This window comes from Rhea americana, unplaced genomic scaffold (genome assembly GCF_003343005.1).
Source record: "Rhea americana isolate MKP2758 unplaced genomic scaffold, rheAme1 scaffold_84, whole genome shotgun sequence".
NCBI classification, from domain to species: domain Eukaryota; kingdom Metazoa; phylum Chordata; class Aves; order Rheiformes; family Rheidae; genus Rhea; species Rhea americana.
This window is the reverse complement of record NW_028187023.1, coordinates 3,366,720-3,393,004: the sequence shown is the minus strand read 5'-3', so window position 1 is coordinate 3,393,004 and position 26,285 is coordinate 3,366,720. Positions and strand designations below refer to the sequence as shown.

General features: G+C 36.2%; 1 protein-coding gene across 1 annotated transcript in view; it reads left to right on the top strand.

Annotated features, from left to right (window-relative positions):
- COX16 (cytochrome c oxidase assembly factor COX16) overlaps nucleotides 1–26,285 on the top strand; it is a 47,493-nt gene that overhangs the window by 7,807 nt on the left and 13,401 nt on the right. Inside the window, exons 2-3 of the mRNA XM_085323336.1 lie at nucleotides 2,389–2,466; nucleotides 23,434–23,496. Coding sequence (XP_085179462.1) covers nucleotides 2,389–2,466; nucleotides 23,434–23,496 — 141 coding nt within the window. The remainder of the gene's footprint in view (nucleotides 1–2,388; nucleotides 2,467–23,433; nucleotides 23,497–26,285) is intronic.

Genomic DNA, 26,285 nt, shown 5'->3' with positions numbered 1-26,285 from the left:
CAGGTGTATGTATATCAACTTGTTTATAGCTACTTKATATCAACTTTCTTGTATAGCTACAAATGTGTAATGCAGTATATAATAAACTGTTGTTGTCAAAAAGTGACAGGATGTGATGAGACAAAATACCTGGAGTAGGATATGGCTTATTCATGCAATAACCTTACGTGGTTTTAAATGGTCAAAGCTAAAGAGTGTGGTAATTCTTTATTAATTGGAAAGTGGCTCCCCTAAGTGACAGTGTATCTTTTTATTATGTTAAGTAATAGCTGGGTTGTGAGGAATAGGCTAGGTAAGGGTCTTCCTTCTGTTCATACTGCATCTCAGAATGGTATACTTGGTGCAAGTTTGTTTTGGGGCAAACTATTTTTTGATGAGTATCATGAGCAATTACTGCTTTCCATGTAGTTTAATAACTGTGTACTGAAACCCTTTCTAGTGCAGCTGCGATAGCCATTCTTTGAAAACATGCTAATGTACAGAGATGATAAACGACAGTTTGTGACAGCTGTAAACTTTTCTATACTACTTCTGATTTCTGTTTGTTAACAGTATGAAGTCAGTTATGTTAACCTTTAGGCTGTTTATTAGCATAGTACTCATTAGCAATTAAAGAAGACCAGTTAAAGAAAATTTTTCTGAGATGTCAACCATATTAAGATTCAATTATTGTCTGATCATTGAGACTTTAAGCATTTTGTGTTATTGTATCTGCAGCTGACATCTTCTGATTTGATTAAATAAATCTTAAGTAATATTCAGGTTCCTTTTAACTATTTTAAAGACTTTCATCTTCTGCTTCCTTTTACTCTTAGTTATCAAAATACTGACCCACGAGGAAGAGTTTTTTTTTCTTTTATATGAATACCTTCTTTTCAATTCTGTATTTTGTTGATTGAATGTTTGCAAGAGCATCGTTAATTCTTTGACTAGTGATGGTGGTAGTATGGTGCCATCCGATTTTGGGTAGGTCAGATTTGTAATCACTAAAAATTACTTGTTTTTCTGATTGGAATTGTAGCTTTTTAAAATTGTAGTTCTGTGACCTAGCAGCTAGATGTTCATATYACAAAATTTTGATCTGTTTGTTTCTAATTGTCAGCTACATTCTCAGCCTTATCAAAGTGGCCAAAGCAGAAAGAGTTTTTGGATCCTTTAATGCCTGGCTGCTGGTCAAGGGTTCCCTATTCTGTGAACAGAGAAGGTTAGTTTCTGGGTTACCAACCTGTAGGCTTTGTGAGGCCTTGTGGTTTTACTGACATAAACTTGGGGTAGCGTTCTGTTTGGAAACAGCACAGGCTGTTCCTATAAGCCTTACACATTTCATGTAATTAGCCAGCATTCTGTAGAAAACACCAGTTGCAGCAATAGCCTGTAATGAAGGAACATAGCAGCAATGTGGTGTGATAAAACAGTGRGGTTTTTTTGTTTTATTTTGTTTTTGGTTTTTTTATAGCTCAGGTCCTTAGAGCATCCCTATGCCTCCACCTTCCTTAGAAGTGCAGCTCTTTGAAACCTTTTGACCTTCTGTGCATCTGCCAGGGGACCTTAAGGGAGAACAGCAGATGGAGCCTGTCATATCAGAGCAAGAGCATGCGCCCAAATTCTTCAACACAATAGCTAGATTTTTAAGCTGATTTCTAAGACCTTAATGGTGTTTCTTAACAATACTGAATCTTGATTGATCTTTTTATTTTTAAAGATAGAGACACATAGACAATTTTATGACATCCCTCTGTCATAAGAAAGAACAGTTTAATTTTTTTTAATTCAGATTTGAAATTCTGCCTTCCCCCATTTTTCCCTTTATTAGTTTTTTTCATACATTTCACAGGTATGGAGGGAATTACAAGGCAGCTAATGAGGCAATAATAAAGATGCAGGTACGCTGGATTTGATTTCTTAGCCTACATGGTAATATGTCATTGAACCACAGTTCCAATCAGGTAGTTTGTTTCAGAAGCTTAATTGGATCCTTTATGTACAGACGTTAGTATAAGTCAACACAGTGTTATTACTTCACCATTAAATTTTGAAAATGGTGAAAATAAATCCCATGACAATGAGGTAAAGGTTCCTGTACTGCAGTTATGTCAGGAAGCCATATGGGAAATAAAAAAAATGGGGGTGGTGGAGGAAGCCCCTAGAAAATTTGAGTCATGAAGCAGCTCTTTCTGTATAAGAGGACATTTGTTAAATCTGTAGGCCCAGAGAGTGTAAGAGAACTCTGACTTTCTCCTGTACATGTATTCCATGGAGGTTATTATCTTTAGTTCCTGGTGTTTCTGTTGGAAGAATAGTAGGTCCCTTGTAAATGCAGTGGGTCAGTATGCAAAGCATTTTTTTTAATAGTCCAGGCAAATCTGTTTTTATTTGGTTGTTTTTCAGTTGTACATTGTTGGTGGATCTTTTGGACTCCGTGAATTTGCTCAGATAAGATATGATGTCCACAAACTTCATGGCAAGGTAATTAAAATGTTTTCCTTATTTTTTGTATATATTCTGATGTGTAAAGAATTTCAAGAACAAGCTAAGTATTGGTATTGGGGATTTGCCTTTCACCACTGGGCCCAGGGCTATAGCTGGGTCTCTTAGGTAGTGAGTAATGTAATTAATAATAAAGAAGTTGAAATGATGATAGATCTTTTTACTATCTGTGAAGCTGATGAACATCAATACTGCAAAATTTCTGTCCCTTCAGTTGATTAAAATAGGCAGTTCTGAATCCAGATAAAGGAGATGTGACACATTTAGAATGAGGATATTACAAAGGTTTCTTATGTGATTTGAATTAAGAAAATACAGATATTTTAARAGGTGCCCAATAATGTTTCAATTCTGTTTTCAAACAATATTTGACATCTGAAGTCGATACGGTTAAAGATGGGTTAGTGGAGATGGCCAGTTGTTGATGCTAGGTAGTCACAGTCWACTTGAAAAAATGACTTTGAGTTGCCTAAAATGAACAGATACCTTAATATTGTGCTATGTCCTGTTCTTTAAGCTTTATGCAAGAAGCAAGAGCTGCCTTCTCCCATCAGTCTTCATKAAGTCTTTACACAGCGTGGCAAAATGAAAAAGCCTTTCCTCATTTCCCAAGGAAGAAACTTTTCTTTAAATGAACAGGAAACCTTCTGATTAGGGGAAATAACTTCCTTACGAGTGCTGCTTACACTTCCAGGGCCTTTGTACTCATTCTGAATTGAATGTAACTAGTCAGCTTGACCTAGCTAAATAGTAATGACCTAGTCTTGTAGTGACCTAATCTTGCTGCATCTGATTAAGGTTCCAAATTGTTTATGAATTTTTTGGGAAGGAGCATGTCATTTCAACAAAAACTAATATTGATTTGCTTTCCCTAACATTTTAATACCTGAGTTTTCCGTTGCCATACAGAGAGGATTTCTGTTTTCCATATTGCTGCCTTTCAGACAGCATGGAGCTATGAGATACAAGGCCCTTTGAATTTTAAAGGTCATACAGCATTTCATATAAAAAGTCTTCGTGTGGAATTCCAGACAGTGTGCTTAAGAGGCCCATTATGTTGTAATCAACAGAGGAGTGGGCTTACTGTGGCTTTGTAATATCGTCAAGTTTGTTGTATCGTGAGCAGTGGAGAACCCCTTGCTTTATCTTAGACATTTGTAGTTGGCCACCAAGTTCCTTTAAATACTTCCCATTTTCTTTGGRTTGCGTACCTGAATATGGCCTTTGAAGCACCATGTGGCCCATTCTTGCTCACAGCCCTGTATTTGGCATAACTTGCAGGATAGRGGAGAGTAATCTTACTGCTGTTTTCCCCAGTGCTGTCTTCTGAGAAATTATTCTCTGCCTGTCTTCGGTTTTTTTTGGACTAGTTGGACCTTTTAGGTTTTTTTCAAACCAAATGGTGACAACAGCAGGGGCAAGAACTTGCCTATTGTGTTTTTGTTGGTTCCTTAGTCAGATTCATGCACTATGAATTGGCTTCTGTGATCTGCAGTATGTCCACAGCCCATAAAAAACCATGGTAGTATTTATGCGTATTCAGATATATGAGGCTCCTTGTCCCAGCATGTATAATCAAGGGAGGCATCACTGAATTAGACAGTAATACATGAAAGCTCTGAGGGGAAGCTACTACACCCTGGAGTTCTTAAGCTCTGAACATCTAAAAGAGGACAACTGGATTCTACTATAGCTTGTATTACTTAAGGACTGCAGCATCTTTTTTGTGTTTTCTTTTTCTTTCTATTATTATTTTATTTAGGAATAGGTGGAAGTTAAATAGAGAACAATGCAGTATTGGCTGAGAACTAGCAACATCAACATTGGCCTGGTTATAGACAGACAAATCAAAGCCATGTATTCTGTTTCTGTGTTCATAAAAATAGTTAAGAACCATTTTAATTCATAGACAGGAGAAGAGATTTGAATATATTGCAACTGATAAAAAGAAGCAAACCTGGTATAGAATGTCACAAAACTCAGGAAAAGAACAGTAATCTATGTAATTTAAAACAATATTGAAAATCCTGATGATCATAGATCTGTTTGTCACTGTTTATGATACATTTAAATAGAGTATTTTGTTATATAACACACTTAGACCAGTGCAAGCCCTTATCAGAAAAGGAAAGGACAAGCACTCCTTTTGGGTGGATGGGCAGTAATATGCAAATTGAAATAGACACAATAAATAAGATTTTTTTGTTACAGTTGCTCCTTTGAAATAATAACAAATCTTAATTGAGTGACACTTTTCCTGCAAGAACTCAAAAAATTTCCATAGAATTTAAATGAATTAAACTTCATAGCCTCACTGTCCGAAAAGGCAGGATTATTATTTCCACTTTACTGCTGAAGAAATGGAGGTTACAAAAAGTTAAGTAACCTGTACAAATGCAGGCATGGATTCAYATTCAGGATTCTTGTACAAAACAAGAATGTTTTGAAGAATTTTGCTTTGTGACCTGATGAATGTTTGATAAAGTAGTAAAATTCAAGAGAAAGTGGTAGTTTGGATGATGGTGGGAATATGATTTGGTGGCGATGTGTAGGGCTGAGGCTAGAGTTAGGATTGGGAGAGAGACAGATCCTAGAGCTTTGCTGGAGTGGTGCCGGGAGGTGGCTGCCGAGAATAAAAGTAGATGCAAAAAGTATTCCACCCTTGTAATTTGTTCATCTGGACCACGTCTGGGGTCTTGGGTTAGGGCTCTGCTGATGGGTAGGTCTAGAGCTGGGAGAGAGACAGCCTAGATCTGCAGTTGGAGCAGGGCTATTAACATCCCAAGAACAGATTTTTATCTGTTTAGAATAGCATCTTTGGACATCAGGGCATAATATATGTCCATTTCTTTTAAAAGCAAGAAGTATTTCAGGTATACTTTAATTTACTCAGGATACCTAGATCAATTGTATTCTCTCAGTACMCTGAATGTTCTCAGTTTACATTTAACATATGCTGAGATTCCTATTGATGTAAATGCCTATTTATACTAGTCAGAATTCCTCAAGCTAGTCAGGGACTTTTCCATTATCTATTCTTGTAAAAATGTCTATTAGTGGAGAAATCTTTAGGTTAGGTAATTATTTCATTTTCTCAGAGAAATTTATGCAGATCGAAGTTGGTTGTAGAAAGCCAGGTATACTTAGGGTAAAATCATGTAAAATTTTGTGAAAAAGAAATGAATAGGTTTGTATAGAGATGATTCTAAAAGCATATATTCCTTTGTCTTATTTTAGCATTATATGTAATTGAATAAAGATGCCTATTTTAAAAGTCTTTTTTAATAGAAATATTAACTTCTATTAAATTTACAGAAAATTCTTCCAAAGGGAGAAGTACATAACCCCAGTCTTTCTTTTTTTTTCTTTTTTTTTTCTTTCTTCTTTGGGGTCCATTGTTGTGGTGATCCATTGCATGACCCAGGCTTACTGATTCAGATCAAATATTAGTCAAACATATGGAATGTCTTGGTCTGTGCTGTTGGCCTATTAGTTACTGTAGAAGGCTGAAAAGAAGCAACATATTAACTATCTGGGAAAATCTGTGCTTTAAGCCCATCAGCAAAACCTTCTGACTAATAAAACAGAACTTTTAAGTTCCAAAAATATTATTGCCAGGAAGAATCTTGGAGAGCATGAGGATGGAATAAGACTGAGCAAGGATACGTGCACTAGAGCCATTTCTAGGAAAACTAGAATCTCAACATAATTTTGGCAGGAAGCAAAACATGATAGCCTTTGAAGTCTGCAAATAATTCCTAGTGTGGAATATGAGTGTAAGATAATGTCACTATATTGACATTCCTGTGTTCACAAACTACGTAGAATCTTATTGACCTTTCCTTGTACTTTTTCCTATGCAAAGTGAGTGCATCTCAAAAGCAAAATGCTAACAAATCAGAAAAATAAAATTTTTTGTCTTACTGAAATATAAATTATTGCAGCAAGTAGAGGCAATGAAGAGTCAAAATTCAGAAATGCAGTCTTCTCGCCTATATGATTTTTACCCTTGAATCAGCTGTGCATTAAAATGTGTGTGGCCACTGTGTGGCACTCTAGGAGTTAAAATCCCAGCATGTGCTATGCATGAGAATAAAGGATTGACCTATTCTTTCAGATCATCGTCTTGTACAAGCATTAAAACTGCAAATCTAGAAAGATTACAAACGAAGTGTAACAGAACCCTAACTTAGTAACAGAGTACGGATTGAGAAGTGTACTCATTAGGAAGTGTGCTAGGAGCATAAAGCATAAAGAATTATGCAGTCTGAGCAGATTGCCTTAAAATTTCTGTAAAGAGAATGGCAGTGTTTTAAGCTCCTCGGCCAATCTTTTTTGACCAACTGACTGGTGTGTAATTAGCCGTGAGAGATGACATAGGCACATGCAGAGAGTTAGTGCTGCCATTGTCAATTCTCTTTTAATTGTATTTAATTGGTGTTGTGAAGTCATGAAAGGATGTTAGTGTAAGGATCTCGGCTTTCATTTTGTAATCCTAATCCTTGGAGTTGTGAACAAGAGCACACCTGATGGACTGAGGATTCTCCTGGGAGCTCTGTAGTCCTTCCAAAAAGAGGAGAAATAGGAGTGGAGGAGAAAAGAGGACTAATATTATGGCTGATGACACTGTGACATTTTGTTGTTTTACAACTGTTCTCATAATTGAGCTTGATAGCAATTTAGTTGCGTTGACTGAGAGGTTATAGCCTTTGAATGTTATTGGTGAGTACCCAACGCTGGCCTTTATCACTGTGATTTGAAGCCCAAGAATGGGTGTTAGTGGACACAGAGCAGCATATGATGATTTAAACAGCTACTGTTAATATAACTGGAAATCCTGTTTGTATCTTGTTCAAGTTCTTGCTTCTATTCCCACCTCTACTGTGGAACTCCTTTTTGTGTGYGAGAGAGTCACTGAATTTTAGTGAGTATTAACTCTGTCCGTTAAGTGACAGTCTGTAATTGATCTGCTGCTCTACTTTTTTACAGGGARTAGAAAAGTTAATTAATTGAAATAGAAGGAATTATTTAAATTCAAATAAGTTTTTCAAAAAACAGTTTCTCAGGTGAGATCCATTAATTCAGATGTTTTGGGCCAAGTTGAAATAGTTCAGGAGGAAACAGGAGCAAGAGAATTGATCTATTTCTATCAGACCTTTATATCTGGTGAGAATGTAGGGTTTGCCTCAGGAGTGCCCAGGAAACCAGTCCAGCATTTTCCACTTATCGTAAGTGGAGTGCCAAAAAGTAAGCGGTACCTGTCTGTTAGAATACGTCTATGTTGTAGTTGAACATATTGCTCCACTTCACAGACAAACTGTAATTTGAAACAAACTATTGAGTTGAAATAATGACTGCTGCAGCAGCATGATATTTGAGTGAGATTGTGATATTTACCCAAAAAGGGAAATCTGCAAGTGACTAGAGAAGATTGTGCTGTGTTGTTGGCTGCCACACTCATATTGCTGGCTTTACGTAAACTAGCTCAGGTATGTCTGCTGGAACTGCAGTCACAGGCATGCCTTAAAGTATTACCACTAAAATTGTCTGTTGGTTATTGCTTCTGTCTTACCTAACTCTAAACTGGAGCGGGACAGGATTTCTCTGCCCAACAGACTGTGAAATTATCCTTTGAATAAGAAAAGGGGCTTTTTTGGGGGGGCTGGTTTTGTTTGTTGTTTTTTTTTTTTACTAGAAAAGACGCATTACAGAATTTAATGTACTTTGAATGATTATTGTAAAGTTTGTGTGSTTTCTGAGCAGTTGGCCATGTTTCTGTAAATCATGCTATTCCTCTTCTTTTAAATCATGTATTTCAGGTGAGATGAAAGTTTTTAAAAAAATCACCAAAATCTCTGAATATGTCTGTAGTATTTAAAATCACATAAATAACCCTATTTTTTATCACAGTTTTACAATATCAACAGATTGTGCCTGTCATTAAACATATTGTTAGCTGCTAATGTTAGGCAGAGCTATTTTACTCCAAGGCTCTCCTGTCTTTTTTCATGTGAGGATCTGCAGCTGTGTTAGAAAAAGCTATTTGTGCATTTTTATATAAACCCAAACTATCAGAAAATAGTAAGAATTCAACTAGGATACCAAACAGTATTATAACTGGATATAAAAGTATGTTTCCACTCCCCAACCCCAYGGTTGGTCAGTGACTGAAAACTGCAAGGTGTTTCTATTGCAGTTCTTAATAAATAAAGATACACGCTTGAAATCAGATTACATCTTGGTGTTTCCAAAGATCTTAAGTCGGACCAATACTAAACAGAGATCACCTTATCTATGAGTAACCTGTATAGGCCAACTAACTGTGATTAGATTGATTTGGACTGGAGAAGCACATGCTTTTACAGTGTATCCTAATGATAGCCATGGGAGGTAAGTGCCAGCCTGGGTCGTTCTATGTGCTCAGCTACCATCTATGTTCTGTAGACTTTCTGCTTGATTTTGTTCCAAGTGGACATATCTTCTAGACTCCCTGGTATGCCAACATGCCCTATGAATGTTAAGTTCAATTTAAATTAACACTGTTAGTACTTAAAATAGTCTAAATTTGATTATGTGTATTATTAAGAGTTATGTAAGTAAAATTTAAATGCTCTGTACCTGCTCAACTGAATCTAATCTGTTTGTTTATGTTTGTGTTGCTGTACACTAAGTCTGGGATTTATCTTGCTTACATTCCCATTATCTTAAATGACGTGACTGGCTTGAGATGGCTGTCCAGGCAGTCTGTGTGGGTGATTTGAGTGAGAAATGCCTCTAGAGCATGCTTTATTCCATTTTATGAGAGATGCTTGAGAAAAGTATTGTTCTTTTTTGACCACAGGAAAAGTAAGGAGATTGAGCTCAATGCTTAACTATTACCATATTTCAGTGAGATGAGTGGCATCCATAGTGTATGAACAAATTGAGTTTAAATTTAGCCAGTAGATGAGATAAATCCAGCTAACTTTAGGTGGAGAAGTGTTATCTAGAATTTTGGACACACATCCTAAAATGGGATTTATTGCTCTCTAGAGATACCTGTCTCTATTCAGTGACTATAGGAGGAGCCAAAACAGAGAGTTTATGCTTCAAGTCAAAAGTTTAGATAGCTAAAATTAGATGAGGTGAAACCCACTATAAATATTCTTTCGCTGAAGCTTAATCGGCAAACAGTAGAGGTGAGTGGAGGATAAAGGAACTCTTAATTAATCTATTACTTGTCTTTTTGATATTGTATGATTCTGGAGAGAGTTTATTTCAGCTTCTCCCATAACTTCATATAAAGCAGTATTAAAAGTTCTGTTTGATTTGAATGTGATGAAAATTAAATCAAAATCTCTTTAATTGGTGTTTGGTAGATTTTTTTTTTTTTTTTTTTTGGAATGGGGAAGGTATCTTTTCTAAATTTGTCAGCAAGAGAACATGGAATAATTGTGGTATCTGTCACTGACCTTAGAGGAAGAATTAAGTCTTTTCATCTAGCCAGGCTTCATTCACTTATGAATGAAATTGGTTTCAGTACGCTAATTAAACTAGCACTGCATGCATAGCAAGGGATTGATGATGACGACGATGATTGTTCTTTTCTCCTGCCTCCCTAGCAAGTCAGGTTGGCTTGAGTCTCAAGTCTAATGCAGAGAARCTGGCTGATTTCCTTGTGTAAGTTGATTTTTCTAAGACTGAATTGATTAATGAGCTTGGCCCTAGGTCCTCCAAAAATTAAGAAGAAAACTACACTAAAATGTTGTTTGGTTCTTTAAGGATTTGAGAGAGACATATATTTATGTTTATTTACAGGGGAAAAAAAACCTTTGACAATCATTTATCTATATTTAATAAAGCACATTGTACTGAATTAGACCAGACTTTGCTTTCAAGCATGGCCTGCTCAGGGGAGGGTTTTAGAGTTTGGATATAAAATGAGGCAGCCTGGCTCCTGACTGATAGATATCTAGGCAAGTGCCATTTTTGTGTCTGTTGGCAGGAAAACTTTGAACTTGTTACTTCTTTTGACTGGGTTCAGAATCAGTGAGTAATTCCAATTATACAACATGGCACAGAAGTGAAAGGATGGAAGAGTTTTCTATAGTGTGTATTATAGTGGTACCAGATGTTTGTTCAGACATCAGTTTTCTCTCGTGTTTCAGTTCAGTACAGGGAGATTGTATGGAAATAAACTTTCTAGCCATACTACCTGTAAAGATTTTGAGGTTCAGCTACTAATGTTGGATTCATGTATTTAGCACTGATTTCTGCAAAAACTAATCCATTTTGCTTGACCTCAGATGACTTCCCTGCTTTGTCTCTGAACAGCTGCTTACTGAACTGTATGACACCAGATGGAGGTATATGTTTTCACTTTTAGACATCCTTTCATTTTAGGACGTTAATCAGCATTCTTCTGTAAAAGGCCAGTATGTAGTCAATCTTAAGTTCAATAAGATTTTGTTGCTGTGTTTTTAAGGCTGATAGCATGCATGTACTATTGAATGCATTCAGTGATTTGATCCACCTGCAGCCACTGCTTATTGTCACCACAAAGAGCTCAAAGCACTATAGGACAACCTGGAGATAAGATCTTGCCCCATCCCTGACCTCTAATGCTATCTTGTGTCAAGTTAAAGAAAAAGCAGACCAAGGCCATCTAGCCTGTTCTTGTGAGACSAGGAGACTCGGCAATACCTGAAGACCTCTATTAATACCCTAAAGCAGATATGACATCTTAAAATCCCAATACAGTTGGTAAAGTTGGGACCATATCATTAAATTAGGATAGGATGATGATGATAATAGCATTGAAATTCCTTTGGTAACGTGTGTGTTCAACGAGGAAGAATTAAAGCTGTATATATTGTTAACTTTGAAATATCTGGCTTTTATGAATCTTTAGTTTCAATCTTGTCATACTGGGGCAGCATAATTTTTTGGTAATGAATATTAAAATGTATCATTAATGATACTTAATGTGGACAGAGACCTTAAATAATAACCTGGATTGCTGTGGTACTGTCTTTCACTGAACCCTTATCAAGTGTTTTGGGGGGGGGGTTTTGTAAGTTTTGTGAAGGAAAGCCCTAAACTTACCTATCAGAATTTCCATGTATGTAGTGGTTACTACTACTGTAGTAATCACAGGGTTTTTTCTACTATCCATGCTATAATGTCCGAAAAACCTTACAAGCATTATTGAATGAGAGAGAAAGTGTGATCATGGACTGCTGGTTAGATTATGTCTGTGGAGCAGAGAAAACCTGGCTTCTAATTCCTATGCTATTTAGAATTCCTGTAACTTTATCAAATGAGTATGTGATATTAAATGTATTGAAGATGGGTCTCTTGTTTTCAGGGCAATGCTGTTGTTACGAGGTCAATTTGACCTTTTTCTGAGATGAAGGGTTTATTCTTTTTCTTTAAAACAAATGAGCAAAAAGCCTTGGCCACCTCCCTCTGAGATAGCTCAAGGTTATGTATCCTGCCTGGAAGGAGGCATGTTCTTGAAGCTCATGATAAACTGTCTAATACTTGAAACAAATGTGGGAGGAAGACTTAAACTCTTCAGCTTCTCCTGTTGTCTGTCTGTAGTGATTGCTGCTCTAATTGCTGCYTAGCATGTACATCTTCCTCAGCCCCCTTTCTAACCATCTGAATCTTCACTCAGTTTTTGGAGTCCAGACATCTAATTTAGGGCTGTGGATTTTGCTACACAACCGGATGCTAGGTCCGTGTGAATCTAGATCTGACTCTTCAGACATACCTACTAATACGTATGWGCTCATTGCTATTTTACCCGTTTTGGACTAGTAAATACCCTGGTGGCCCTGTGCATTGTTCCAGCTTTCTCAGAGTGTACATAAACTGTGGGTGCACTTAGAGGATTGCCTTAGAGCGAGTGCTCTATGTGAGAGCTTCCATATTTCTGTTCAGAAAATTCAGAATAGAAATTGGCTTCTTTCTGGCGTATCTTGTAGATATATAGGCATATCATAGATATAATCAGTAAGATCAACACGCTCAGTACACTAGGATATTCTGTGCAGTTTTATACAAGGTAAGTCTTTGTTCAGATGCAGTAAATTCCCTGTGCATATACTTTGTCCAGGATTTCCAAGCATCAGGCAGGCACATCAGAGCTACTGCCTGACTTTATTGCTTAGCATCTGGAAATTCCAGGCAAATGGCCAAATTTATCTTTTTCTGCCTGGACAGAATTTCTGAGTGGAAAAAAAAGCGCCATGTCTGGAGAAACCTGAACATCTGGCAGCTTTACCTCAGATTATTAAGCTACTCTGTGACAAAATTCAAAATAGATTGCAAGTCTTCTGAGTTCCTTGATTTTAAACAGAAGCCATTTTTTCATTTCATAATTTTTATGATATGACTTTTTCTGTTGTAAAAATTCGATTTGGATCAAGAGAAGGTTATTAACTGGAGGCACTCATTTTTAATGTTCCATATTGCAAGTGGAGCTAATTTCGGTATATAAAATATTGATTTCAAATTTTTATGTTTTACACAGTACGAAGAATTCTGTTTGGTTGTTTTAAATCTTGTCACATTGACACAATTAATTACTAGGATTTTTGTTTTGCAATTGAAGTGGTTATAAGCATGTAATTTAGCTTCAGACAGCTTTTAGCTAAAAATATAATTTAATATCCCACTGTTTTTTTTCCCTCACATCCTAGCTTTCCAGACTATTCTGATGAAACTAACAGTAGTGGTGTCAGTAGACTGGAGCTCAAGCAGAAGAATGAAGCTCCAAGTCCCTAAACCAGGATTTTTGGGTCTTGACTGTAGATATCAACAATTTTTGCAAAGAACATGTGGACTTCCATGTAGTAAATTTTAAACTTACTGACCAGCTTGCTTTTCAAAGTGGCCTTTTACAGACTTCTTCGAATTAGCCCAAGTATCTCTGGTTGAAAACCTTTTATCCTGTAGTGTTGCTGTTCTGTGATTTCTTGTCTAATGGACCTTCCCGTTCTTCTCTATGTTTTGAGGCTAAAAGGACTCAAATAAATTGGTTCTGTTACTGAGTACAGTTATGCAGCAGTCTTAAATGGCAGAACGCAAACTCATATTAGGAATACAATCACTAATGAGAGGGGAAACACATAATCTSTCTCTCTTCAAATAACTGTCACTGCACAAAGCATTTATAGTTTCAGTTGTGATTCAGTATGTGATACATTTCCCCTGGAGTCAGCACTAACCTCCTGTATGTTGTGTCAGGCAGTGCTTAACTGCCTTTTTTTGGATGTGGTATAAAAATGGAGCTTTGCTTTTAGAACCTTAGTGAGTCCCAAAATTAATGTAGCTGGTACAAAGTCATATCTTGCCTCCGTGGAGTGGAGCTCGGGGAGGATAGAAGGTATTTGAGTTTGTTTGCTCTCCCTGGTGGATAGGCTGCATTTATGGGGTCTAGGAACTCACAGACTCTAACAGTCCCTCTGCTTTTGAACCCTCAAAGACTATATGCTATTCATAAACCCTAGAGAGTGTCATCTCTGGTTTAGAGCAGGAGGCTTGTTTAAGTATTCCCAGAGAATCCTTTCTTTCATCATTGATTATTGAGAGGGTGTAGGAATATAAGCTTTGTGGATACCACACAGAGAAGAGAGATTAATTTGTCTTACAAAAATCTAAAACCTGTGATTTAAAATCATTTTCATTCAAAACTCCCACTGAATTTAGTAGTTGCTTCATTGGGTGTCGGACATTTAGCCCTTAGAAATATAATAATAGCCAGACATAAGGATCTGTTTTGTTTTTTAATATTGGAAGTATGGCATATTTCTTTTCTATTTTTTCTTTGCTGTAAATAGATATGTTGCACTTGAAATGATATAGTTAGGCACAAGATCCATCTGATCAGAACACCCTCTGGCAGATCAGAACCATCAGTTTTCTTTCTGTAAGTGTGAAGTATTAGAATAGCTTTTTTCCTCTTCCTATAAAACTTCACTAGATGTCAGTGTAGAAAGTATTTCTACTTAAATACTATGCAAGCTTTAGAGTGAGAAGCTTTATTATCAAGTATAATGCCTTTAAAACATGCAGATTTAGGGTGGCATTTATTACAACTCCGTGGTTGTGTTTTTTCAATAGATAATTTGTTTAAATTCATGACAACAAAAAAAATTTTGTTAAGTTCACATACAATTCTGCAATTTGTTTCTGTTAAAATAACTGTAAAAGAAAAGTCAAAATTTGTTTCAGTATTTACAGAAAGTTTTTAGATTTGTGTTATAAGTCAAAATAATGTTTTAAAACAATTCTTAATAGAGAAAAAAAAGCAATATATTTTAGTTTTGTTCAACTGAATATTTCCCATCAACAAAAATTTGTGYGTATATTTTATTGTTATTGGTCTTTGAAAGTTGTATTCTTTCATGTGAGGACAAGAAAAAGAGACTTTTTTACCCATTTAATTAGCAAGTATGTTTTCATATTGCTCAACGTAAGGCTTAGATACTAACTTACTAATTTAGAGAAAGAAAAATACGTAGACAGATTATATGTGTATATATAGATATAATTTGTAAGTGTGCTTGTGCATATACAACTGTAGTACGCATCTGTTGACATTTGAAGAACCAGTCTAACTCTCTTCCTGAATGATAAAGTATTTGGGGGGGGGGCAGGTGTTTGGGTTTTTTTGAATTTTTTTAATTGAAACTTCAGTGCCCTTGAAGTTTGGTCTTTTGTGGATTTGTTAGATTTTTCCCTTTAAATGAATTCTTCTGCATTTCTAGACTGATATGCTGTGCAAAAGATGGTGGCTTAGATATGATACCGTGACTCTGGTTGTACTGTATTGTTCGTGTAAGCTGCTACCACCAGTGCTAGCTTACCAAAGGTAGCTTAATTGAACAATAAGCAAATACCTAAATACAGAGATATTTCTGCAGAGGTGCAGGGCTGATAAGGAGGACACTCTCTGCAATCCTGTTTTGACTGCTAGTACAGCAGTAAAAAGATTTTTTGAGATAGGAACATGGACTGCTGGCATGCTGGCTTTAACTGCTGCTTCATAATTTCTGTCTTGAGGTTGCTTGCTTCTAACATAAACTTCAGTGACCTTTATGATTTTTGGGGATGCCACAGAGAGATCAGTTCTGTCCAGAGCTAGGATATGACTAAGGGAGTGGAAAGGAGAGCTTAAACTGTATGTGCATAGTCTTTCCAGAGTTGTAGGCCTGTAGCAATTAAAAAGCAATCTTTTAAAAATATGATAAAAATGGTGAYTCTGCAGTAATTATATCCAAAAGTTGCATTTTGTCATTATTATTTGCAACTATTTTTACCTCTAAATGGAGGATTCTTAAGTTCTTTTCCCTAAATACCAGTCTTACAAACTCACACTCCAGGGCTCCTCACATTTATGTTATGCCTTCAGTAGCAGATACATTGCTCTTGGAAGGTTTGTGCAGATAGAACCAATTAACCTTACAATTAGGCTATAGAAAATGATTCTTTTGTAAATTTTCAAGAAATCCTATTTCGTTTCCCTTTGTATTTGTTCAACTTTCTCCAAAGTAAAAGCTTTTGCTTTTGTCACATACGATTTTTGAATGCAGGAGTTCCATATTTTTCAGTATAAAACTGGATTTAAGAAATTTTCTTTTGTGTACATTAGTTACTACCTTAATAATAGTAACTAGATAACATGGTGGTGGGCTAATTTAAATATGCTGAAAATATATGTATTAGACATGTACTTTTTCATACATTAACAGCAGAAGCATCATAAAGAATTTTGAGACATTTTTAGATCGTTTCAAAGTGCTTGCAGGTAAGTTAGGGTATAGTGAGACCATACTTAAGAACTTAAAATCTTTTAGTAGACTCTAGCCACTTTGAAGCAAAGAAGAACAGAAGAAAGTTTTAAAGTACTGCCTTCTGTAACATTTCCTTTTTCTGAACTGGTACCGTAAGGACATTTAGTTTATATCCTGTACTTAAAGATGTTTAAGTGGTTGTAACAGAACAAGTGTAGCATACTAAAGAGGTTTTACAAAGGTGCCTTGGGAAATTGTCTTCCAGTACTTTAGAAATAGGTGTTTTATTCTTTGTGCTCTTTCACCCATCCATCAGTGTTTTGTGGTACCTCAATTCAGCAAATTCTGCAACTCTGTTGTTCCAGGGTRAGTCTGTGACCAGCGGACCACGTTTAAGAAAGAACATTCTACTGCCTTACTACATTGCATTCTGTGATGATGGATAAAAGTTGAATTCTTTGCTAATAAAGCAGGCTGAGCCACTCTTGTCTTTCTCACACATTTTACAGCAGGTGTCTCTAAGCATGTTTTGTCTAATTGACTTGAGAGGTCGTAAACTTTAAAAGTTTCTTGTTTGGAAGAATGTAGAAAGGAAATATTGATAAGACAGAAATAAATGAAAAATTGCACAAAATACTTATCAAGTTCCTACTTAACAAGTTCCTCCTTTTGTACTATTGGGTTGCAGGATGTAGCAAAGCTCAGGAATGCCAGCTTTGAGGTCCTGTATCGGAGAGCTGTGTGCTGACTTTAAGCCGAGAGAAATGGATGGGTCTGTACTTAGAATTCATCTTCAGGCATGCAGCAAGGTTAACTTTTCTTGCAGGAACTTTTAGAAAACACTGATGGTCTCGCTTTTAGTTGCTTTTTTTTTTTCATTGGAATGTTTTATTTTATACTGGAAGGAAAACTTTGTGCTGAATTTTACTGTGAAATGAAATTTATGACAGAGTACTCAGAGCCAAAGTTTGAGGTGCTTATTTGTTTTAGAAATCAAATAAATAAATATGCACGTGCGAATCAGGCAGGATATGAAAGCATGCAAATCACTGATTAAATGCTTGAGTACATTTTTCTTCCATTTGAAAGCTATAGAATCCTTCTTAGTTTTGATTAATTTTATATGAAGAAATCTAGATACATTTAAGTGTTTGCTGAACCAAAAGATGGTTTGGTTGTTCTGTAACAACTTACATTATCATGTGAAAACATATGGTCCACAGTTTGGGATTTAGGTAAATTTAAATTCCTCTCTTTTTAGTCTTTTAATCCACCTAGAAACAAGTACCAGATTTGGATTTTGAGAGATCACTGGTCCAGTGATCTAAGTATCTACTATACTCTATGAACTGCTGTTGTAATAAGATTTTTATATACCTTCTTTGGAAATAATCTGCATTGATTTCTGTCAGGCTGGATAAAATATTTTTCTGTTCTACTACAGCAGTGTTTCTGTTCTTAAAAAGGAAAGGACCTAAGGACACAAACTCAAATTGCAGATCTGGTCTCAGATGTCCCTAGTGTTCAGAAGCTTGGATTCCTATCCAAGTTTACACAGTAACCTTACCTCAGTGTTTTGTATGTATTAAATATTATAAATAATACAGTTAAAAGATGCTGTGAGTGAAGGTGCGTGTTATGGAAAGCTTTGCCTTGCCTTTCCCTGTTATGCTTCAACTTTCTTCCCTTAATTCTTTAAGTAAAATGGGACTTAGTTTAGCTGCAGTTTGCACTACRCGTCCCTACTCCTGGGATTTATCCCTTCTTGTCTAAAGCTTCTTAACCTGCTCATAAACCACAGCTTGGAATATTTATAACACAGATTTTTGTAAAAATTTATGAGAGTCTTCTCAAGGAAGACTGATCCTCTCAAGATTACTGACTTCCCATTTAGAGGAGTAGACATATAGTAAATGTTTTCAAGGAAAATAGTCTTCTATAAGGAGAGCTAGAACTTGCAACACTGGGTTATTTTAGATTAAAAAATGAGTAGAGACAGCAAAATACAGAGCTTTATATAAGTAGTCATTTTGTGGACTCTGTGCTGTGGATAGTGCAGGAGAATTGCATCCCCTCAGTTTATACTGGTGTACACAGCTGAAAAAAACAATGTTCAGGAAATCCAGTCTATTGCCCCTTTCCATTTTCAAAGAAAAAGCTGAAATCTTGGTGGAATATTATTTTGTGGAGAGTAAAGTAGAAAAGGATACTTATATTTTACTAGATGTAACTAACCTAGCTGTAGGGTAGAAACTTCTACTGCCTTCTGGAAATGTTTATTAGAGGGAAAGTTTTGTAGGCTGTAAAACTTTGTGTCACAGATACTTGGTCGGTACTAGCCAGCTTTTGGACACATGTATGCAATTTATTGCACTGACTTGTGTGAGGGGTGATGTTACAAGCACAGTCCTTTCCTCATAACATAATTGGCTCCTGACAGTTTTGTTTTTTAGTATCAGTGAACCCTTGATTTTAGTAGATGTAGTATGTTCAAGATTAGGTTTGTGCTGAAGCTTGTGACCACAAATAGTAAGCACATGGACAAATAAGAAGTAACAGTTATAACTAAAAGGGAATGACAGCTTGTAACAGTAGGCTATTTCAATTACAAGTCCAAGTGTATATTTATTATTGATGACTGGGATGCTACCCTGAAAATCAGAACATGAATCAACTTGTCCATCCTTTCTGAGTGCTAAATGGGAGTGACACTGCTAATCTGCTTTGTATTCCTATGTTTAGCGTCTAAAGGTGATAGTGTTGTTTTTCTTTGGGTTCTTTCATGGCAAAACTAKCCATTTTATATCCTTGAGATAAAATTAGTGACATTCACAAATTTCACAGTCATCCTCTGTCTGTATTATTTGCTTCTAAACCAAAATGAACTGTGGTCTTTGAGGATCAGTGCAAAATTGTTGACTAGAGATTTTTTTTTTAGTAGCAGCAGATTTTGGTTTATATCTATGCCAGAAGTATGTGTGTCACAAACAAAAAATACCCATTACTCAAAAGAGTGTCGAGAGGCCAACAGTTTATCACAGCACACTGCAGGAGTCCCCGGTTTGATGGGGCCAGTGAGCACAAGGTATTCTTGCTTTGTTCTGAAGTGATACTCCTTTTCTGCACCCCATCATCTATCTTAGAAGTGTATTTGTCAGAAGAGTCTAATTGGAAAACTGAAATGTCTGCCTTAAAGCAAGAAGTGACAGCCACTTTTAAAAGGATTTTAGGCACTTAGAGCCTCAGGCAGCTGCCTGCCAACATTTTAAAGAATATTTTGGTGTTTAAGTCTGTTAGATTTAACTATTTTTTTTTTAAAAAAAAGTTTTTTCTTTGAGAAACTTGAGAACCTTTGAAAATTTAGTAAGGGTAAATCTGAGGGAATAATAAAGGATGAAATAGGGCAGWGTTCTAGTTAAATAACTTGTTCTTAAACCTCTTTTGAAGTTTGTCTATATACCTACTCTCTCACCTCCARTTGATGTAATATTGATTAAACCTATTTAGTGCAAAAGACATTGAAAATAGTATTTCACTCATTTTTTCATGCAAGTTCCACATAGAAAAAAAAAAWCAGGAAAAAGCGTTGAAAGATGATATTTACAGTATTGGTGTCGAAGCCTTGCAGACAGCTTCTCATGGAAACTGTCCAAATACTTGCATCAAGTGTTTCAGTAGTTTTTCAGTAAGAGCTTTAATGTGGAGTTATGCTGTAATTGGAAAAAGGACACACATCTCTGAATTCCGTATTTAGAGACAGAGCTAAATCTAAACAGAGCTTCTGAGATTTTGTTTAACAAGAAGTAATCCCCTAACGGAATAGGGATATTGTCTTTTGCCTCCTAAAAAAAGGTGCAGAGGACACTGTCAGGCTGTTTTTGCATCTGGACTTTTTCTGCTCCCTCCATCATCACTAATAATAAAATTTATATTCATAATATAGCTGATGATTCGCTTGCCAGTACGTAGCTGAATACTTTTTGCTCACTCAGCTGTACCTGTATTGGCATGGCAATCATAATGGAAGCAAAATGCATTTGTTTGTACTTGGATCATGTGGCAGAAGTGTAAGGTAAGGGAGATAGTTACCACTTGGTATCTCCATTGGTCACTTTCCTGGCTCTGCCTACATTGTGTTTTCAGCTATGGTCTGTGATCATGGCTGACATTCACATTTACCTACCTTTTCAGAATGAAAATGTGAACATTCAGTTTTTCTTTTCTTGTGATGTTGCAAAGATCACAAACTTTGAAGACGAAACTCTATTTTTTTTCTCAACTATGGTGTTGATGGCCCGCCTGGATGCAACCCTGTCTAACATGCTSTAGGTGACCCTGCTGAGCGGGGAGGTTGGACTAGATGATCTCCAGAGGTCCCTTCCAACCTTACTGATTCTGTGATTCTAAAAGTAAGTTATAACTTGACTGCGTACTTTTGGCAACTGAAAAGTAGGGTTGTAGGGTTTTGCAACCAAGAGTTAGAACATAGGATGACTCCATTTCTGTGCAGGGTCAGGTATGTTTCAATTTTTCTATGTGGGTAAGGATGTGGGGAATAAAAATGGTAAAGATARAAGGAAATAAGTATTCTCTCTCTGGAATTTTTGTGGAATTTCAGTCAAAATATATGTTCTACAAAATGGACTTAGGTCTTTTGTGTGTCTGTATAGTAAACGTTCAGAGATTGCCAAGCTGTGCATATAGTTTGCCATAAAAATGGTTTAATCTGTCTTTTTCTGTAAGTTATTTTGCTGGATACAGTTCATGCTTCTAAAGAAGCAGCAATTTAGCTTCATTTCTCATTGGGAATGAACAGGGTAACCTTTTTCKGAGAAATTTCAACTAGCCTCCTTGATTGCGGAGGTTCATTTTTGTCRGTATTACAGCTACAGCATGAAATAGTCATGAGTGTTGGGATTCTGTGTGTCTCAGTTTTAGCCAGTCTCCTTCCATTTTGCAGACAGAGGAGAGTTAATACACAAGGAAATGAGCTGAGAACAAAAGGGCCTGGAGGGAGGAGAAGGCAGCAGTAACTTCCCTGTTTGTTTCCCTTTAGCTTATACAAGTGCAGCCATGCAAACACCACATTTTGAATAAACTCTCAAATTTGCTAGAATAAAACTTGATAATGGGATATTGAGGTGTCTAYGTAAGTTAAATTCTGACTGTGATTAATTAAGTAAGTATGCTGCTACAACTGTGTTATCTTGGTTGCCTTACTATTAAGTGAAAAGAAAACATCAGGAGGAAATAAAACATGCTCTCTTACTTCTGTACTTTCTGGAGCATTTAAAATCTTTATCATTTACTTCCTGTTGTCTGTGTGTGTATTATGTGAAGGCCATCCGTAACAATAGTGTTTGCATTTAGTTCTGAATACGTGGAGGTCTGTGATCACTCATGTCTCTGTAAAAGCATGCTTCAAAGTGCATCTGGATCCCCAGAGAGTTCCCATTTTGTGCACTTYTGATGTATGTGCTCATTGTTCTGCCAAAGCATAGCTGTTGTTGGAGGTCATGGTCGCAGAAAGAGATGGCAGTCCATCTTTAGTGAGGGGCAGTTCTGTGGACATCTGGAATACCAAGGCAAAGACATAGCATTTCATTTCTGTTTGATGTGGAGGGCCATTATAGTACTCTTTTTTAGAAAACTTTATTACAAAGAAAGTGAGAGCTGTATTCTGTACAAACTTTAAATGTTTTTAGACATTCTGGCTTAGTTCCCCAGTTTAGTGAGTTGCAGGAGAGTTGCAAATGCATGTGTTGCTATGGCCAGCTCTGGCTGGATAGGGAAATATGACCTCAGGCCATGCACGGGTGGTGTTAGACTTGGCTGCCTGAGCATCCTCAGGAACGGAGGTCTCACAGGCTGCATACTAACTAGCAGGCAAGTGTCTGTGATCAAGAAGGGCGTTACGACCTATGGAAGTTCCTCAGAGCAATTCCCATTAGTATAAAGTGGCAGATACATATTTCAGACCTCTGAGGATCAGAAGCTAGGCGACTTTSACATAGTCATGTTTGTGCTGGGGCAGAATCTCAAGCTGGATTCTCCCACAGCCCAGACAAATTCCCTAATGGGTGTCACCTCTTTTTTTGTTTTTTTAGACTGCTTATAGAAATTTGAGTTTTATTATGATGAAGACACCAGACTGCTAAAAAACCTTGGTAAAACTCTGAGCTCTTTTCACACAGATCAGGAAGCAGCTAATTAAGAATAACAACTTTTGTTCACTAAACTAGTTGYAGTTGTACAAGTGAACTATACACAGTGCTCTTACACACCTAGTTTGTTTACACTGCTTGTATTTAAGGTCTAAAAATGAGAATGTTTATTCTTGGTAGATTTATTTGGTATTTTAATTGATTAGCTTAAAGACAGCAAACACTGCATATTTAGCTGTTTTTTCTCAGAGGGTAACATAGGATGCTTTCTCTAAAGAAGGAGAATGCTAATTATTCTCTTTCCTTTGTTTTTGCTCTCAGGCTGGCGCAGGACAKACATAACTTTAGCAAAAGGGAGAGAGGAACGTAACTTCCTCAGAGCTCAGTTATGCAAAATTCATCTGCTGTGGTTCACTGATATTTATATTCTTAAATTTGTTCCTTGCAGATCCAACTTGTCTAGAAGGTAGCAGGAATCGCCAACAGTTTCTGGTACAGAGTCAAAAGTAGGAAAGAACAGTGTGTTCATCAAAAAGTGGAAGTCTGACTCATGTTTAGAATTTGTAAACCAGAATATACTGCATGTCTATTCACTGGACACACCATACAGGAATAAAATATTCAGTTTGATCACATTTTTCTCTTTATTGGTCACTCTGTTTTATTTGTTTGAGGTTTTATTTGACAGTTTCAAACTAAACATTTCTAGATTTAAGTATCTAGAGTTAATGGAATTGCAGGATATTCTCTAGTTAAAAATGTGCTTCCTTTTTGATTTGAAAAGAATGGCTGTTGATCTGTCTTTTTTTCATCCCAATTGTTATATTGTGTTCTTCATTATAGCATCTAAACAAATGACATGTAAACTCTACCCTCAATTTCAGCCTTATTTAGAGGGGAGAAGGGTCTGCATACACCAACATTTAGTTTATTTGAGGATTTATTAGAAAAAAAAATCTTTCTTAAAAGCAAACATTTTTTACTATATTTTTGTCTTACAGGTTGATCCTGCTTTGAAAGAAAAATTAAAGCAGAACAATGTGACACTGGAGTCTGAATATAAGGTACAATAAATCTGTTGCTCGAGGCTCGTAGCCTTGGCTACCCTTGATTACCCTGGCTGCTGGTGGGGTGTATCTGTCCCTAACTAAAATTAGATCAGCCATCTGCCTTTGATTCACTGATGTCCAATAAAAACAAAGTTTTATGTAAAGAAAGATTTTTGAACATGTAGTGCTTCTTTCTGAAACAGCTTTACTTTGATGTCCGGGTGCCAAGTACAGTGGTGCACACAAAATCCAACATTTCTGCAGTTAGCCTAGTCTATAATAAAGTAGAGCTGATGTTGCCCTTGGTTGGAATGTGTATATACTTATGTTAACACTTCTATTGCATAAGTTGTAACAATCTTTAGAGCAAATTACAGAACAATATCGTTGGCATGCTGCCCATTACTATTTCTTGCTTCTTAAGCTTCTGTGTAGCTCTCAAACAACTSTCTTCCCTTTTTCTCCCTTACAGAAAACTCTGTAGAGAGATATTTACTCCTTTTCTCAACAATGCATTTTCCTCAAATGTTRCTCAGCTCCAAAATGGATGTTTTGGCCAGTTTAAAATCCAGAGTTTCATAAATCTTCAGGCTTGGAAAAAGCCTTGTTAGGAAAACTGGAAAAAAACTCCCTGTATCCAGAAACAAAAGAGAAAGCTATTAGATAACTTTAACATTTTAAAATTATTTGGATCAAATGTCCAACTAACATTATGTATCTCTGTGCTCTTTATATTGAACACARGTTTTATTTTTCTTTCAATACAACTTTACTGCCACAGGTCTTTCAAGAGCTTGATTACACCCACAGCTCTTATACTTAGTTATCCAAATGGCAATACATGGTTTTGCTAATTAAACCTTTTCCATTGGATTACTCTTTTGTGACTTGCCTATGAAATAAAAGTAAAACTTACCTTTTGCACTTTTACATATATAATTTCATAGAACATATGCCTGTGTGCCAGATTTATGATTTACAATTACTGGAAAGTTTTGAGGTATCCTTCTTCTACACAGAATTGTGATTTATAGTGGAATAAAAAGATTTATTCTCTGAGTACGTATGGAAAGCTCAATTGGAAACTTACAACATACAAATGCATTAAGTTCTAATCACCTCTGGGATTCTTCTGTGTCTCACTTTAAATAGAACAGACTATAAGGCTGCTCTGATTTATTTGTATGTAAGAACCACAAGCAGCAAAAAGAACCACGTCCCTCCATTTTACTCACTACCTGACCTCAAAATGAACTGATCTGTGTTCTAATATACCTTACTTTCTCTCCAACAAGACAAGTAAATAGTTGAAGGATAATATTTAAATTGCCATAATTGCATTGGCTTTATAGGGAAATCAATAGTAATAAAATACAACTGGCATAACAACATATTATGAGCCTACTTGTGCAATGAGGCTTTTTCATGATGAGCAGAAATGACCGAAACAACTTTTTTTTTTTTTTTAATCTAAACTGTGGAGAGTTCCTAGGCTAAAACTTTAGTACAGTTTGGGTGTTACAGAGGGTAGACCAGTTCAGGAATTCAAATGTATTTGAATTTTCATATAATTAGAATAGATTCAGATTGTTTTAAACTATAATCTCAATGTATGATCTACTGTGAGCACTAGCATGCAAGTGCTAGGTATATTCATTTCTTCAGTGAAACTTGAGGAACCACCAGCAGTTCGGCAGGCATGTACTTAACAGGCTCTGTATGAGCATTTAATAATTTTAATCAATAATATCTCTCTATTCTGAAACCTAACCCATCACTGAGTTACTCCTGATAKTCAGGACAGTAGTTTTCTGGGTCACTTKTGTTCTATGATGGGTTTTCTTTCCTTGATTTATTCCCCTACTTATCCGATACTTAAGAAATTATACAGCTCYTAAGAACATCTTTGAATTCTCTATATAGGTCACATTGGAGGATTACATTAATGGCTGTTAATAAATATACGATGAAAATAGATCAAGGATGGTTTAAGAAAATGTTGCTATTTTGATATGAAAAAGCCTTATTTTCTGGTGTTGTTAGTGTTATTTACAGCCTCTGCAGCTGTTACTGAGGATAGCAAGCCAACCCTTTCGAAGTATGGTTACCTGATACATGCAAAACTTCCATTGGTCCCCCGAGACGTTCAAAAGTGTCTTATTCTCCAAATAGAAATTTGCATATTGAATGCATGCTGAATTTAGAAGGTCAGTTTCTGCTAAAAGTTTACATCCTTTTGGGCTTATTGCAAAAGATAAAGCTGTTTCTGATATTTTGAGCATCCAGTGTGATGGTGATGGTGAAAAAAGATGCAATCAAATACTAAATTTATTGTGAGGAAATTAACATAAAGATATTTTCATCTTCTACTTCAGTAARCATTATGATCTCAAACTATACAATATTTATGTTATTTCATGTAGGAGTATTTCTGGCCAGGATATTATTTTGAGAAGGAGAAAATTTGCATGTGTAATACATACTGTGTTTCTTATCTCAGATCTGTTAATGATGCCATTCCTCTTGTGCCTTGGGACATGCCAAAGCAGCAAGCTACCTTTGCATGTGTTCCCAATTGTTTATTCATTCCTCTCACACAGTCATGTATCCTCATATGGCCAATTAGTCCATGTTGCTCCCATTTGCCTAATAAATCATGGCTCTGTTCTGCAGCTGGCCCTGGTAGTAATGTCAGTGTAGTCTTACTGCTAAGCTGGGCCTTGTAGAACGAACTTAAAAAAAAAAATCAAGTATTAACCTGAGGCAAAAGTCTAGAGTATTTTATTTGAAAGCACAAAAATGTT